At 46.3% G+C, this 17,833-nt stretch overlaps 1 protein-coding gene across 5 annotated transcripts in view; it reads right to left on the reverse strand.

Moving 5' to 3' along the window:
* Nucleotides 1-3,988: 3,988 nt before the first annotated feature.
* PPFIA4 (PTPRF interacting protein alpha 4) overlaps nt 3,989-17,833 on the reverse strand; it is a 125,721-nt gene continuing 111,876 nt past the window's right edge. For 4 of the 5 annotated variants that reach the window (XM_033917485.1, XM_033917484.1, XM_033917482.1 and 1 more), the window contains exons 27-29: nt 11,172-11,346; nt 9,102-9,202; nt 3,989-5,423 (exon numbers count right to left, since the gene is read on the reverse strand). In XM_033917485.1, coding sequence (XP_033773376.1) covers nt 9,144-9,202; nt 11,172-11,346 — 234 coding nt within the window. In that variant the 3' untranslated portion in view covers nt 3,989-5,423; nt 9,102-9,143. The remainder of the gene's footprint in view (nt 5,424-9,101; nt 9,203-11,171; nt 11,347-17,833) is intronic. The other variant, XM_033917486.1, reaches the window with a different exon arrangement.

The raw sequence follows: 17,833 nt of genomic DNA on the forward strand, positions 1-17,833 counted from the left end.
TAATTATTTTTCTGAGGTCTCTTTTCCTCCACTTATTTTGAACTCTTGCATGTTAATGAGCTGTTTGGCAACGTGTATGCAGTGGACTTTTGATCATAGCTGCCATGAACTACTATACTGCTCTTTGTTTTCCAATATTCAATGCCAGCCATGTCCAGTCACTGGCATTGAATATCCAGCTCTGACTGCACTCTCATCAGTTCTCTGGCTTTTATACAGATCCCTTATGATATTCAGTTGTGGCCTACATAAAGACACCTATGGGCGGGAGGGGGGGGGGTCCAAGCTAAGTACTGGCTGGGACTCGCATAGGGGTATCTGGGCAATTCAGCCTCCTCCCTCTGCTCTTAATCCCCAGAATATGCAGACCCCACAAGCTTCCCTCCCCCACTACTAGTAATGCCCACTTGCTTCTTCCCATAGTGCTTCATCTCCAAGACCTTTACCATCACTCGGTAATCATTAGATAACAGCAAAGGTAGGCCCAGGGAGGCCTACAGGAGCTGGGAGATCTTCTTTTCAGACTTATTTTTTTTCTTCAGGAGTTTGAGGGGGGAGGATGTGATCTAAAGCATCAGAGGCAGCCATTGTGCTGGAGGAGAGCCAGGAGAGAATGGGGGCCAGAAGAGCTTTCAGGCCATTACTCTGAAGTTAACCTTAGCTCAGCAAATTGAGCCTTTTGGCTATCCTAACTTTATCCGCTCACTTAACCAGAGAGCAGACTAAATATGACTAACTGGTTAAGTGATTGATCTGCCCACCCTCCACCCCCGACCACCCCTACATTCGCTGGTCAATGCCTGGGTGGTCACAGGCAATATTCAACAGTACTGCCTTCTTCAACTGTTTTGAATGTGGGGTCCTTTGTTTGTCCAGCAGCAACATTGGACTGTAGTGTTTCCTTTAACTTAAAATAGTGTGCCTATCTTGGAAGTGGACACCTGGATCTCAGTGAGGCATCTAACCACCTCCCACATTGGGAGGGGGCGGGAGGGTGTTATGTACTTGAACTGGAAACCCAAAACGAGCTAAGGAAACTGGTAGACCCAGAAAGTTATAAAAAGGCACTTTGATGAAGGCTCTGATAGGATGACAGTGAGTGGAAATCCTAAAGAGAAGACGATTTGGAAACCGCATTGGGAATGAGGGGGAACAGAAGTGTTTGGGGGAAGGGGTAAAACGCGGACCTGACAGACTTGGCGGATCTAAACCCGCACGGCCTTAAAAATCTGAGGTCCATGTCCGTGCCATTGGTGTCAGGTCAAAAGCGCGCCGGGACAAAGGCGCGCCCAGACAATTGAGCGCAGCGCGGGGGTGCGCGCCGCAGAAAATTACTGTTTTTAGGGCTCCGACGGGGGTGGGCGGAACCCCCCCACTTTCCTTAATAGAGATTGCGCCGCGTTGAGGGGGCGTTGTGGGGGGGTTGTAACCCCCATTTTACTGAAAACTTCACTTTTTCCCTGTTTTTAGGGAAAAAGTTAAGTTTACAGTAAAATGTGGACGGTTACAACCCCCCAAACCCCCCATAACGCCGGCGCATAGGGAGGGAAAAGTATTAGGATCCGTCAGCGCTAAAATCTCATAGAAGTCTGTCAGAGACTGAGGCCCACGTTTTACCCCTTCCCCAAGTAAGGCAGAGCAGAGAGGTACATCAAGCAATTCAGAGGAAGGAAAGCAGCCGAGGCTCTGCCTCATGCCTACGATCCTCGGACTGAACCCCGGCAGCACCCAGCAACGTTTGGAGACTTCTTCTCCATAACGCACGTCCCAAACCTATGTCCCCGCTCTCTTGGCTTCTGCTCTGCCGCTCCAGCACTAGTCTCTGGCTCTGACAGACCTCGATGAGATTTTAGCGCTGACGGATCCTAATACTTTTCCCTCCCTATGCTGAGATGGATCCGTCAGCGCTAAAATCTCATAGAGGTCTATCAGAGACAGAAACTACAAGTGGCACGGACGCAGACCTCGGATTTTTAAGGCCGTGTGGGTTTAGATCCGCGAGGTCCGTCAGGTCCGTGAGGTCTGCGTTTTACTCCTTCCCGTGTTTGGGCTGTTTAGAAGATATTTTCCTATATTTCTTCAACCTGCCCGTGCTTTCAGGGCTGCTTGTATAAATTACAGTAAGATTTAAGCAGACAACACACAGAGACAACATCCATGAACACTGTGGTGGCTGGTAGCCTGCATTTATTTATTTTATCATGTGAAATGTCCTAAAATATCTAGAGATTTCATGCACACATCCTGCGCTTTTTCCAGAGGCTTGTGTCCTGTGATTGTCTCCTTAAAACAGAAAAATGCTTCTTTTCTCCTGGATTTGCAATAACAAAAATAAACCCCCCTTGAATTTTACAGGAAAATAGGTTAAAATGAACAAAATAAAAATGATCAGAAGATACTATATTTAGATCACATTCTCTCTGTAACTAGCTAAATATAAAAACAGTCATATTACAAATGGGGCTATAATTGCAGGTCAGCTCAAGTAATGCCTGATAGACACAATTATTTTTTCTCTGCTGCTTCTCTCTCAGGTAGAGTTGCTCCAGGGGCAGACTGGACTGCCTGTCGGGTATTCCGAAATGTCTTGGTGAGCCTGGTGCTGCCAGCAGTCAGCACAGGGGAACACCAGCAGCAAAAAGTAAGCAGGGGACCACTAAGCTGCCACATTTCTGCCCTCTCCTTTGGCACAGAAAAGCCCTACACATTTTTTCACTTGTTTGATGCAGGCTGGGATAGAGATTCTTCAGACAGCTAGAGAGGAAAAAAGAGAAAGATGGGCTGGGCTGGAAAAACAAACTCCCTCGGGCCAGTATTTTCTAAAATTTGCTTCTAGGTCTCTCTAATGGACCCCATTTCTGCTTCCACGCAGTGATGTAGCGAGGGTAGGCGGCGCCCAGGACCGTGGCGCTCCCTCCCCCGTGTCTTCCTCTCCATCCCACCCCCTCCCCTGCTTCTTCTGCTCCCCCCACACCACATTCACGCCCTCTTTAAATCTTCCCCAGCGCAAGCAGCTTCTCCGGCTTGCACTGGCATTGCCTTTCCCACCGACGTCACTTCCTGGCCCCGCGACCCGTAAGTGATTTCTGAGGAGAGTCAGGCTAGTGTGAGCAGTGGGTTGGAAACGTTGCTTGCACTTGTGAAGATTTAAATAGGTATGGGTGGAGGTGGGGAAGGGAGGGTGTGAGCATGGCAAGGAGGGGGGGGGGCGGAGAGGTGCCAGCACCCCCACCATGATGGCGCCCAGGGCAGGCTTGTAAATCTGTTTCCTTAGCAAACTCAGAACTACAAGTCCATACCGGCAGTGGGGGGGAGGGGAATGTGTGTGGGGGAGAGGGGGTGGGGAGGAAATCAGCCTGACAAGTTGGTAACCTTGCTCCCAGACTAGGAATCCAGCTTGTGAACCCTGATCTCCCTTTGAACTCAACAAGCCAGGTTTCAGGGTAACAAGAATGAGTTTCATGAACAATACTGAAAACCAGACCTGCTGGGGGAGGCTTCAGACATGGCTAGAGACCACTACCCTGACTCCCCCCCCCCCTTGTTGATCCTTCTCCCATCGATACATTCTGCTGGTTTTATTTCATACACAACCAATGCCAAGGAGTAGCATATGCTTCAGGTTCAAAAGTCCTCAACCCAGTCCTTGGGACACACCCAGCCAATCTGGTTTTCTGGCTATCCACCATGCATATGCACGAGACAGATTTGCATACAAATGAAGGCAGTGCATACATGTTCACTGTGAATAGCCGGAAAACCAGACTGGCCTGGTGGGTCCAGAGGCAGGGTTGAGAATCCCTGCTAGAAAGCGAGTTAATAAGCAGCTTATATCAACAATATAAAAATCTTCCTTACCACCGATCAACTGAAAAAGGATCGGCATAGAAAGTCTGCAAATGTCTCTTCATGCCTACACTCTTTCATTTCCATAAGCATATCATAGACCAATAAAGTGCCCAGTGCTGCTTTTGGGTTAAATAAAAACTTTTTTTTTTTTTTCCGTCTTCTGTATTCCTATGCAAAATATATTTCAAGTACAGTCTGCTTCAAGGACACTGATCTGCGCTAGGGTCCTCTGGTTTATTCTTGCAGAACCCCAGCGGGACTGAAACTCTCCCAGCCTGCCACACCTGCCCACAGCCGTCAGAAGCCTTAGAGTCAAAAAAGGACTGATGGCTTTAGCAGACATTTGCTACACTCTGCGAATGAATGCATTTTCTGCTTTATTTCAAGTGTTTTAAAATACCCAACTTTTTCTCACCCTCCACAGTGCCAGAATTAGAAACTAGAACCAGAAGGTGGTGGGGAGGAGAAGGCAGAGGATCTGGATAGAAGAGAGAAGGAAAGAGGAGGGGGTGAAGAAAAAGAGGGGTGAGGGGTGAGAGAAAGAGGGGACCTCATGGTGACAGTGTATAAAGACCACTGCTGCACTGCCAATTCCTTACTCAGGCATTCTCACGCACATGTATCAAACTGAGTATGAAATAAGAGGTCTCCTGGAAGTGCCTTTCCAAAATCCAAAGCGGCTTGAAATCCCCTTCCATTCCTTTCCAGGTTATCCAGTAAGACCCAAACAGAATTTCCAGGCTAGGCCGCAGCCTGCACAAGCTTACAGGTGGGGGCCACATTCGTTGCTCTTTCTCACACCTGATTATAGTATATTCAACCCCACAAGTGGTCGGAGCACAGAGGGGCAATCCCTCAGTTTCCAGGAACAAATGTACAAAAAGGCTCCTCCAACACACCACTGGGTACAAACTTGACCTTTACCCTGATGGTTTGAGAGGACAACACACCTTTCGCTATAATTTCTGCATCATTCCCTGCAGCTCGGCTATTATTGGGCCAAAAGCTCAACCCAAGTCCTCCTGGAGACAGCCGTTGGGTAAACAGGGAGCGCTCGACTCTGGTTTAGTTGAAGGAACAGCAGCAGTAAACACTCATATGCAGCCCTGTAAGGATATCTCATAGATTAGAACATCACTGATTTACTAACAAAGAGGAAAGGGCAGGGCGACAGGTTTTAAATATTTAAGACAGATTTCAAGGCAAGTTATGGGTCTAAATGCTGTTATAGTAGATTCCAAAAAGTCCATTACAGAACACAGAGTTAGTTTACAAAACAAATTGCATTCATATATGAAAAAAATATCTGACGGTCAGGAGTACATCTCTAAGACCAATGGAATTTCATTGGCAGGAAAAACAGATAGAACTGGACCAGTACCACAGAACCAAAATATAAAGAGTAGGGATTACTGGTCTAAACACGTTGTGTCCCTAGTAGCGGATCATCTCTGAAACCACAGAAGAGCTGTCTTGGTGGGTCGAGACGCTGTTCTGGTCACGGACCGTCGGGCGTCCTGTAGACTAATCCCGGAAGGCAGAAAGCATGTAACCGTACAGGTAGTGGGAATGTACTGCAAAGCAAAAGCAGACATTAATGTGCCTTCCTGATCAACACTTTTCAGAGTTTTCTGCTGGTGGATTTCAGGAACCTATGGCCACGCCCCCAGAGATGGTGACGCGCCCATCGGGAACTGAGCAATGGCATGGTAGCCAAGCTACGGCAGTAGAGCAATACAGGCTCACAAGGGCAAAACAGGAGCCACAAACGCCTCTCTCCTCTTTCTACCTCACACTTTACACACGGCTCTCTACAGCTTAGCAACTGAATGGCAGATGTGAGTTTTATAATATGATATATATCCATGGTAGCTTAAAAATTCTGAAGAACTGGCATCGACAGAAAGGTGGTGGGGGATGGGGGGAAGGCAAGTCATCACATTCTTTGTCCTAATAATTAAAATGTTCATTGGTCTCCTATAAATAATACATGCCAGTGAGGAGAATGTGGAATGGTGGTTAGAGACCTAAGGATGTGGGTTCAAACCCTGCACTGCTCCCTGTGACCCTGAGTAAGACACTTAATCCTCCACTGCCCCAGATAGATTAGATAGATTATGAGTAGGGTTACCAGATGTCCTGGAAAACCCGGACCTGTCCTCTTTTTAGAGGACTGTCCGATCCCGGGATGGACTTTCCAAAACCGGGCAGTTTGACCGGGTTTTGGAAAGCTCTGGTCATATCCGGAGGGCCTCTGAGCATGCACGGATGACGTCACAAGCGTCTGCGCATACTCAGAGGCCCTCGGACGAGGCCCAGAGGTCAGGAATTAAAAGAAGAGGCTTGCTAGGGGCGGGGCTGGGGGGCAGAATGGGCATGGCCATGCATTTGAGAGTTTTGGACGCAAAATCTGGTAACCCTAATTATGAGCCTACCGGGACAGATAGGGAAAATTTCTGAAGTACCTGTAAGCAAAACTACTTTGAGTGTAGTTGTATACTGCCTTTTTATAGATATACAAATCTCAATCCCTAATATACTAGTTACATGCGGCCCATATCTCTGTTCTATTCTACTCTTGATGCCATGGCAAGAACACATAGATAGCATGCCATCATGCAAGCCCTCCACTATGAACACACTGAGAAAAAGGTGAACGTGAAGAGGCTGAGTCAGGCCTGGTTTTACCCCTCTACATGCAAATCCAGGACCAGACCAGCTGAGACAACGTAGAGTCCATAGGCCTCTCTTCCTACCAAACATGTGGTAATGTGTACGCAACTCTAGAGAAATTCTCGCTCTTATTATGCACCTGCTTTATTCCATTCTAAAGAGATATTTGATGTTTTTGTTAATGTTCCATTTCAGGAACATAAATGTTTCTGGAAACCAGTTTATGTTGGGATTAAAGACTAACTGGCTCATATTCAGACTGCGGGAGATCGCCAGCGATCTCTCGCGCTGCACGATACCAAAAATTCAATACCGGTGCCATACCCAGCCACCAACGTTGAATTTCCAGCCTATTTTTGGTTGACTAAGACATAGTCGGCTATGCCAATATTCAGTGGCTAGCTGGCTAACTCTCAATGGCCAAAGATACAACACCCTTTTAGGCGGTTGTCTTTGGCCACCGAACTTAGCTGGCGAGCCACTGAATATTGGGGGTGAGCGGCTATGTCACATGACATAGCTGGTCACCTGACAATTCAGAGACTGGGATAATCAGTGTGAGATAACTAGCTGAATATCGGGCCCTGAGCTCTTAATTTATGTTCCTAAGTTAGCCTCCTAAATTTGTGCCCTATTTTCATCCAGACTTAGGTGCATAACTTGTCAGCTGAAAATTCATCTTAACTTAGGAACTTAAAAGTTCTTCCCATAAATTTAAGACCCGCCATTTGTTTGCCTAGATTTTATGAAATCAGTGCTAAGTTTCTAATTTCTTTTCCCCCATCCTACAACCGCCCCTGTTGTTACCCACTTTTTACGCTCTTAAATCTAAGAGTTTAGTGAAATTTTGAGTAAAAAAATGCACACACTCTTAAGCCCTAGTAAATTTTTTTAAAAGACCAATTTATGAGCATAACTCTCAAAGTTTGAAGCATAAATATCCATTCAATTTCGGGCCCTAAGGGATCAATAATGAAAGTTATTTAATTGAGTAGAATACTGCTATTTATTCAGCCGCACTCAGACCTTCATGGAACTTTCTGGTTAGTGCCGAGTTGATCCAAGGGCAGAGTTGGGGAGGACTCAGAAGAAGTTATCCAGACACTGCTGATATTCAGAGCCGATGCCCGGTTCACTAATCAGGCAAAGAGGACCACATTTAATGCAGTTCTGTGTCTTTTAGTTATCCAGGTACCAACAGTGAATATTGGACAGATTTAGGGTTACCATATGACCCCCTGTTCTGCCTCCAGCCCCACCCCGCTCTGCCCCAGCCCTGCCCCCACAAGGCCTCCTCTCATCTTCTGTCCGAGCTCCACGCCTAGAGGACCTGGAGCATGCATGGCTGTGTGTGGCATCATCCATGTATGCTCAGAGGCTCTCCAGATGCAGCCGGAGTTCATCAGGACTTTCCAAAACCCAGACAAATGCCGAGATTTAGAAAGCCTGACCAGGAGCCCAGACAGAACTCTAAAAAGAGGACATGTCGTGGTTTTCCCAGACATCTGGTAACCCTAGACCAGTGGTCTCAAACTCGCGGCCCGGGGGACCACATGCGGCCCGCCAGGTACTATTTTGAGGCCCTCAGTATGTTTATCAAAATCACAAAAGTAAAATAAAACAGTTTCTTGATCATGTTTCTCTTTAGCTATAAATGACAATATTATTGAGACTTAGCCATAAGGAAAGATTTATAAACTACAAAGAGTTTTACCTCATGAAAAACTCTTCATTTCTTTAATAAGACATTAACTATTTTTTCTGAAGCCCTCCAAGTACCTACAAATCTAAAATGTGGCCCTGCAAAGGGTTTGAGTTTGAGACCACTGCCCTAGACAGACTCAGATAACTTCCAGTGACCCACTCAGACATTAAGTGAAAGTAGTCAAGTTAGGCCTGGCATTAAATATGTGGGTTAACAGGGCTGGCATTAAGGGGGGGGGGCAAACACGGCAGCTGCCTTGGGCCCCACAGCTCCAGGGGGTTCCCGTGAACAGGGATGTCCTTCCCTTCTCCCCACCCAGTTCCGAAGCCCCCCCTCACCTGTAAAAATGCAAGGAGGTTACCAGCACTGCAACAATTCTCTAGCACTGCCTGCGGCCTTCTTGGCGCTGTTCCTATACCGCAGTCTGCTCCTGATACAACTTCCTGTTTCCACTTGGGCAAACTGCGGCAGAGGAACAGCGTTGAGGAAGCCGCGGGCACCACTAGAAAATCATTGCCATGCCGGTAACCTCCTTGCATTTTTACAGAGGGGGAGGCTCCAGAACCAGGTGGGGAGGAAGGAAGGGCAGCTGATTTTAAAAAGAAGGGAGGGATGCTGGATGAGAGGTCAGTTGCTGGATGGAAAAACTGGAGAAGGAGCAGGGAGGAGAGGAATTGGGAGGGCCCCCTCCTTAATTTCTGCCCTGGGCCCCAGCCTGTTGAACACCAGCTCTAATCAAGCCCCTTTAAAAACCGCTGACAACCCCCCCCCCCCCCTGTGGGCTGAATACTGCCTCCTAAAAATCCTGTTCTGTGGTTGGTTCATCCGCTCAGGTGTTTCTGTTGTAGGACGATTACCTTTTAACTCTACTTACTCGGTCTGAGCACCGATGGCCATGAGAGCCTGAGCCTCGGCTTCAGCATGAGTACGTTCGCACCACGGACGCCTCCAGCCACTGGGATCCCAGTGCTCCCACTACAGACAGAGCATGCTGTTAGTGTCTGCTGGGGCCATGCGTTCCTTCATGCAACCCCCCTCCCCTCCCCCATCCCCAGTCCTTTTACTGGAATTTCACAGTGGTCTTCTTAGTATTAAAAAGCAGGGTTAGCGCAATGCTGAAAATGCCACACAACATGTACCACAGGCCGGTCCTGGTTTCACCTCTCACCGCAACTGTGAGCCACCTATGGGCTAATAGTTATGACTTCTTTTTTAAGCACTAGCTTCGAGTCCACAGATGAAACCAAGACAGTTTTCTACCAGAGTTGCTCTCAGGCACAATATAGCCAATCTGGTTTTCTGCTGTCCACATTGAATACGCATAAAGGAGGTCATTTTATAGGGTCATTTTTACATATCTGGCCACTCAGGTATGTATATGGCATTTAATAATACCTACCTATATAAAAAATTTACACTACGACATGATGGTGTGCACTTTGCTGGTAGGACTGTACAGAAGTAGAATCTGGGTTTAGCATGGGCGGGGGAGGGGGGTTCACAAGTGCACACCAGTAGGCTAATCTCTTTAAAACCTAAGGCCCTGATTCTATAAAGTCCATCTAAAGTTAGGCACCAATACCAGAGCCTAACGCAGGGGTGTCCAATGTCGGTCCTCGAGGGCCGCAATCCAGTCGGGTTTTCAGGATTTCCCCAATGAATATGCATGAGATCTATTTGCATGCACTGCTTTCATTGTATGCTAATAGATCTCATACATATTCATTGGGGAAATCCTGAAAACCCGACTGGATTGCGGCCCTCGAGGACCGACATTGGACACCCCTGGCCTAACGGCACCTAGTTCGCAAAGAAGCGTCTAACTCAAAAATACACCCACGATCCGCCCTTAACCAAGCCCACTTTTAGTGTAGGCGCTTTGGGTTAGGCGCCTACTTTTTACAGAATCTAGTTTTTCGAGTTAGGCGCCTAACTTTCAAGGAAGGTGAATTAAAGCCAATTGTGAGGTGATGAGCGCCACTATCAGCACCGATATTGGCGCCTAACTTTAGGCTGGCTTTACAGAACCAGGGCCTAAAGGCATGGCATTCACACTTGCTCCAGAGCAGGTGTAAAATGTCTGCACCTACAAGGTAGGTGTGATTTATGGCATTTACAGTACTATTCAATAAAGACAAGTAGGCGCCTACTTTCTCTCTCAAACCAGGCACACTCCCTCCTGAAAACCAGACTGACCAGATCCTCCCAGAAATTAAAACTATCCTTCCCCTCGCTAAAAGGCATTTCCCACACAGGAAAGCTAGGGACCTCCCTCCACTTCAAAATCACTGAGCTCTGGAACAACCTTACCTCCCCTCTTCGGAACTTGAGCTCTCTCCAAGTTTTCCACAAACATCTGAAAACCTGGCTTTTCTCAAAAAATGTAAGTCTCCCTCCAACTTAGGAATCAAGGAAACTCTTATATCTTGCCATCCCAAGTCCTGTAAATTTTCTTCCCACTTCTACCTCTAACCCTCTGTTGTAGTTCCTTCCTATTTCTCCTACTGTAAACCGCGTCGAGCTCTATGAACGTGGAGATGATGCGGTATACAAACCTAAGGATTAGATTAGATTAGATTACACCAAGTGGTCCCCGAGGACAGGGTTGAGAACCACTGCCTTAGACAAAATCAGGGCTTCCTAGACCTCATGAATATACATGAAGTGTACTGGCATACCTAGGAAACCCAGAGCCGCTATGGATATTCTGAAACCCCAGTTGAGCTGTGGAGCCATCCTCTCCTCTTATTTCCTGCTTCCTACTCGAGTTTACTTCTCCGGCTTTATTTCTCCCTAGATCCGACAGTAAACTTTGTGTGAGCACTTGTTAATGCTTGGGGGGAAGTTAACTGGGAAATAATGGCGACGAATTGGAAGAACGGTAAAGAGGGGCGGCCCAAAGCACACTAAAGTACACGGGCTGTTTAATCACAGAGTTTTATACCTTCTGGTGGCATCTTCTTGGCAGGGAGTGCAGGGGGAGGCACCATAGAGCCCAGAACTCGGAAGCCCTCTGGCAATGTCTCGGTTGACCCGGAGATCAGGTTCACACTGCGGAATTCTCCGGGTTGAAACCTTTTCCTCCAGGACGGAGTTCGCGCGCTGGAGTTCTCATCACCCTGCAAAGAGAAAGGAAACCATGACATGGAGCACCTGAAAGGCTGCTGTGATTTATATTGTTAAACACATTGTGGGCATCATGTCATTGTGTCTCATTTACATATTCAATGACCCCCCCCTCCCAAAATGCAAAAGGGCACAAAGAGGGGAAAAAAACCCAATTTACATGTCAATATATAAAATAAGGTGACAGGTACTGTATAATGAACCTACAATCCTGGGCCCACACTGTGCAAATGAAATTGAATGAGTCCAAAACAAGAGTGGGTCTAGTTCAGCGTACATGAGACTACATATGGTTTGAAGGGAGTGACTGGATTTATGGGAAGAGGTCTTAACGTTCTTGGATGGTCTTAAAGTTCCCTTTTACCAGAAAATCATTGGTACAGTGGTCAGTTTTTCCCACAGTGTTGTCCGACAGAGGTTCTACCACACTTAGCTGACTCACCATTCAAGTAATAAATCTTACCCACTTTAAACTCCACACTCAACCGAATACTTGTTGAATGGACATTCAGAATCCACCTTTTCTAATAGAACTGGTGGTGTTAAGTGGTACTCTTCATCATTCCATCATTCTAATAGGATTATTAACCTTTTTTTAAAAATTTTTTGTTATTTATTATAAATTAGAATAACTTATCTTTTATCTTTTATAGTTCCTTATCGGTTCCCCTTCCCGACGCGTTTCGCATTTCTTTTTCAAGGTCGGGGGAGCTCCGATGGATGTTCCAGTTAAAAACTATGGCTCCCACCGGTCTGAATGAAGTTTCAGACTGGATGGCTCAAGTGGACTTGTAATGGTTTTTTTTTAATTAGCTGGGATGCGAGGTTGTAAGAATGGTTGCTAGGGAGAGTGACGTCATGGGAGGGGCGGTATTTAACACTCAGGAAGAACGCCGCGGCCATCTTTTGATAGCGAGCGGCAGTAGTGAAATGGAAAAAGTTTACTCTTAACTTTTGGTGAGTGGAGCTGTTTTCAATATATAATATATAAGGATATTTGAATACATAATGGCAGCTTGAATGTGGGTTTGTTTTGTCTTGCAGTTCCCCCGACCTTGAAAAAGAAATGCGAAACACGTCGGGAAGGGGAACCGATTTAAAAAGTATTGATCCATTCAACAAGTATTCGGTTGAGTGTGGAGTTTAAAGTGGGTCCGACAGAGGTGACATCTTGGCTGGTATTGCAATTTTTAATATGATATCTATGTAAGTTGATTCTGACCTTTAGCATCTGGCCCGTTTCACATCCATCTTTGAATGTTTTGCATCGAATGATGCACACCACATTAGAAGATGAACATGTGAAGGATCCCTTTATGCTGGATGCTTTTCCCATATGAGTGACCGTGGGATCCTTTGAGATGTTCTTACACAGTTTGCCACGCCATATGGATGTGTGCCATTCTCTTCTTCATGGGTTTGCGAGGGGGGGGGAGCTTGCTTTATACCAATTTTTGTTTCAGGTTAAGTGACTGATGGAAGATGACATTTAAAACACCTTTCTGTCTCCTGTTCACCTACCCACCCCTCCCTCTTCCTGTGAAACTATCCCTGAAATGCTTTCATGTTTTCCTTATATATACTGATATTTGTCTATATTTCCTTATTTCTGATCTGAAGAAGGATTACCTTCGAAAGCTCATCATAAAGTGCACTGGGTTAGTCCAATACAAAAAGTATTACCTTATTTCTTTTGTTTTTTTGTTTTATTTCTATATATTATCTTAAAAATATTTGAAAGCATCCCTTTTAATTAAGGCTTTTTTAATGAATTCTAAACAGTGACTTAAAAAATTATTTTGTTTAAAAGTGTCATAAGGATTGTTTTATGTTATAATTTTGTATGATTTTTAGGTTATAAATTTGTATGCATTTTTGTAACCTTAGGTTTAAGCAGGATATAAGCTATTGAAATAAATAAATCAAATTAAATAGTTTTTGTATTAATGGTGTAGAACTTTTTTAATTGCATTATGCATGTTAATTTCCTCAAATGCTTTGACTCCTGATATATGAATTCGTCAGCGAAACATGGCTCGGTGTCGAGTATTCTTGTGAGGTGTTTTTTTTTTTTTGGGGGGGGTTATTTGACCTTTGGTGGACTCTTGTATTGTAATAAATAGTTTAATCCTCAGTTTATGATTGCAATGCAAGACCATCAGTCCACTCCTACTTATTTTTGTTTTGATATTCAGAATGATGAAACAAAGAGAAATTTTATTTGTTCTTCAAATTTTATGTTTGAAAGCTGTTTTCTTCAGCAAGGATCTTTCTCTTCTCGTCTAATGTAAACTAGAAAATAATTATTTAGTTGGATTTCCTGAAACATTCTGTATATTTCAGGCATAGAGATTTCCAAAATGAAATACAGCCAGGTGGTGTCTGAACCCCACTGCTTAAATGTGTTAGGGGCAAACAGTTGTATTACATTTCATTCACAAATCATAAGTAATTACTACACCCTCCATAGTGAAAGGAAAGCTTTACATTTCTTTGTCAGTGTTCTATATTTTCACTGCATAGGTTAATCAACAAAGTGAAACAGATTTTTACCTTTTAGAAAACAAAACATTTGTTAGCCCTGCTAAGAACACAGCATTCAACAAAGAGCACTGGCTCTGTCTCTCAAAGTGCAAGGATCTAGGGAGAGGAAGCCTTGGTCATCATAAAACAGTGACATCTTGTGGCCAGATGTAAGGCCCACAATTGTAGTGTTCTAAAAACAGCCCCAATGAACATCCCCTAGCTGAGATATGCTGGTGTGATGACAGTATTAAAAGGACTGAAAGGGGCCGTAAAGCAAGAAATATCCCCAAATCACTGAGGAGCACTTTTCCAAAACTGACTCAGTCCGTTTTTTGTTAGATTTTGAGTTATGCGATTAATTTCATTCATCAAGGCAAGATTCATCTCCTGTAACTTATTCCTGTGCCACAACTCACTAAGTCCATGGTATGTCAATGAATTCGTATTGAATACCGTATGCAAAACTCAGTCCAAACGTTGCTTCCTATGCTGCTGAAGGACTGAGTGAGTATGGAAAAGTGCTCTTCAGTTCTTAATTACTACCATGACTACTAATTATTTCTAGAACGCTACCAGATGTAACATAGTAGATGACAGCAGATAAAGACCCAAATGGTCCATCCAGTCTGCCCAACCTGATTCAATTTAAATATTTTAATTTTTTTTTTTTTTTCTTCTTCTTAGCTATTTCTGAGAAAAAAATCCAAAGCTTTACCTGGTACTGTGCTTGGGCTCCAACTGCTAAAGTCTCCGTCAAAGCTCACTCCAGCCCATCCACACCCTCCCAGCCCATCCTCAACCAAAAGGCTATATACAGACAGACCGTGCAAGCCTGCCCAGTACTGGCCTTAGTTCTTCAATACAGTGGTGCCTCACACAACGAACTTAATCCGTTCCAGGAGCAAGTTTGTTATGTGAAACGTTCGTTGTGTGAAACGCGTTTTCCCATAAGAATACATGTTAAAAAAAATAATTCGTTCTGTAGCATAAAATATGCTAAGGTGACATAAAAAAAGATAAATTTTTGGTTACTATTTTTATTTAGATACATCTAAAAACATAATTGTTTTTTAAAACAACACACATTTTTTAAATTTAAAGACAGACTAAGTAGAGTCTAATTTTACAGTGAGAGAGGGCAGAGTCTCAGCGGCAAAAACTGGGACTTAACTGTTCATTTTTTTTTTTTTCTACCGTGTTTCCCCGATGATAAGGCAGGGCCATCAAATAAGACAGCCCCCCCTTTTTAGAAAAAAATGTAAAATAAGGCACCCCCCCCCCCGCAAATAAGCCACCCACCGATACCTGCGCTTACCCGAATCGGGTGGTACGGTGGGTGACTCCGTGTGGTCCCTGGCACCCCCGACACGATCGGGGCAAGAGGGAGATCAAGCCCTCTTGCCCCCCCGACTCCCCGACACGATCGGGGCAAAAGGGAGCCCAAGCCCTCTTGCCCCGCCGATTCCCCAACTCCCCGACAATATCGGGCCAGGAGGGAGCCCAAGTCCTCCTGGCCACGGCGACCCCCTAACCCCACCCTGCACTACATTACGGGCAGGAGGGATCCCAGGCCCTCCTGCCCTCGACGCAAACCCCCCCCCCCCCCAACGACCGCCCCCCCCAAGAACCTCCGACCGCCCCCCCAGCCGACCCGCAACCCCCCTGGCCGACCCCCACCCCCCTTCCCCGTACCTTTCTGTAGTTGGCCGGACAGACGGGAGCCAAACCCGCCTGTCCGGCAGGCAGCCAACGACGGAATGAGGCCGGATTGGCCCATCCGTCCCAAAGCTCCGCCTACTGGTGGGGCCTAAGGCGCCTGGGCCAATCAGAATAGGCCCGGGAGCCTTAGGTCCCTCCTGGGGGCAGGGCCTGAGGCACATGGGCCCAACCCGATCATGTGCCTCAGGCCCTGCCCCCAGGAGGGACCTAAGGCTCCCGGGCCTATTCTGATTGGCCCAGGCGCCTTAGGCCCCACCAGTAGGCGGAGCTTTGGGACGGATGGGCCAATCCGGCCTCATTCCGTCATTAGCTGCCTGCCGGACAGGCGGGTTTGGCTCCCGTCTGTCCGGCCAACTACAGAAAGGTATGGGGAAGGGGGTTGGGGGTGTCGTGGGGGTCGGCCAGGGGGGTCGCGGGTCGGCTGGGGGGGCGGTCGGAGGTTCTTGGGGGGGGGGGGCGGTCGTTGGGGGGGAGGGGGGGTTTGCGTCGAGGGCAGGAGGGCCTGGGATCCCTCCTGCCCGTAATGTAGTGCAGGGTGGGGTTAAGGGGTCGCCGTGGCCAGGAGGACTTGGGCTCCCTCCTGGCCCGATATTGTCGGGGAGTTGGGGAATCGGCGGGGCAAGAGGGCTTGGGCTCCTTTTTGCCCCGATCGTGTCGGGGAGTCGGGGGGGCAAGAGGGAGCCAGGCGGAGAGAGGGCAGTGCCTGCGCGGAAGGATGCAGCTCGGGCGACTTCGTTGTGTGAAACGAAGTTCGTTGTAGGGAGCAAGACATAAAGTTCGTTGTGCGCAGCGTTCGCTGTGCGAGGCGTTCGTTATGCAAGGCACCACTGTATTTACTATTTTCTGATTCTAGATCCTCTGTGTTCATCCCACACTTCTTTGAACTCCGTCACCGTTTTCTTCTCCACCACCTCCCTCGGGAGCATATTCCAGGCATCCATCACCCTCCGTATAGTAGAATTTCCTAACATTGCTCCTGAATCTACCACCCCTCAACCTCAAATTATGTCCTCTGGTTTTACCATTTTCCTTTCTCTGGAAAAGATTTTGTTCTGTGTTAATACCTTTCAAGTATTTGAATGTCTGAATCATATCTCCCCTGTCCATCCTTTCCTCTAGGGCAGGGGTAGGCAATTCCAGTCCTCGAGAGCCGGAACCAGGTCAGGTTTTCAGGATATCCACAATGAATGTGTACGAGATGGATTTGCATGCATTGCTTCCTTGAGATGCAAATCTATCTCGTGCATATTCATTGTGGATATCCTGAAAACCTGACCTGGCTCCAGCTTTTGAAGATCGAATTGCCTACCCCTGCTCTAGGGTATACATATTCAGGGCTTCTAGTCTCTCGTCATACGTCTTCTGGTGCAAACCTCCTATCATTTTCGTTGCTCTCCTCTGGACAGCTTCAAGTCTTCTTACGTCCTTCGCCAGATACAGTCTCCAAAACTGAACACAATACTCCAAGTGGGGCCTCCCCAATGACCTGTACAGGGGCATCAATACCTTCTTCCTTCTACAGTTGTGAATGGAGGTGGAGCTGGTGAGTGGTGGAGCAGCCCAGTTGTTAGTGCAGCGGCCTGAGGACCTGGGTTCAATTCCCACTGCAACTCCTTAAGACTCTGTATATAGTATGTAATTCACTTTGATTGTAAACACAGAAAGCCCTGTCCACTTTACCCTATTATAACACACCAAAACCCACAATGGGATTTTAGGTGGTGCCAGGCACCCTGCACTCTGTCTGAGTGGAATCACTCAGTATTGCTTAGAAGTCACTTTGTAGTACTAGAGCCCTGGGTAATTGCCTTATTTACCTATTCCCCCTAAAACTGAACCTAGATCCCATCCCCAGTTCCCACTAAACTGGAGTATAAAGCAGTGTCTCTCAAACTGCGTGCCAAGCACAGTGGTGTACCCTGAAGAGATTCCAGGTGTGGCACGAGAGATTCTAGAATTTTACTTTAATTTAAAAAATTTCCTTCAGAAGTAGAATAGATGACATGTACGTCACATACGCACGAGTCTGTCAATGTTATGAGCATCTGTGTGCGTAAGGATACAACCGCCCAGGCAAGCATCACTCTTTGACGTGTTTGGTCCTTGAACCAAGTTTTATTTAAAATTTGATTCAACGCCTATCTAAAATTCTAAGCAAGTAAATTTTAGTTTTATTTTTTATGCAGTAGTTATCCTAACTTGAGCAACAAAGCAATCGAGGCTTTGTCACCGCTT

The sequence above is a fragment of the Geotrypetes seraphini genome, chromosome 13 (genome assembly GCF_902459505.1).
Source record: "Geotrypetes seraphini chromosome 13, aGeoSer1.1, whole genome shotgun sequence".
NCBI lineage: Eukaryota > Metazoa > Chordata > Amphibia > Gymnophiona > Dermophiidae > Geotrypetes > Geotrypetes seraphini.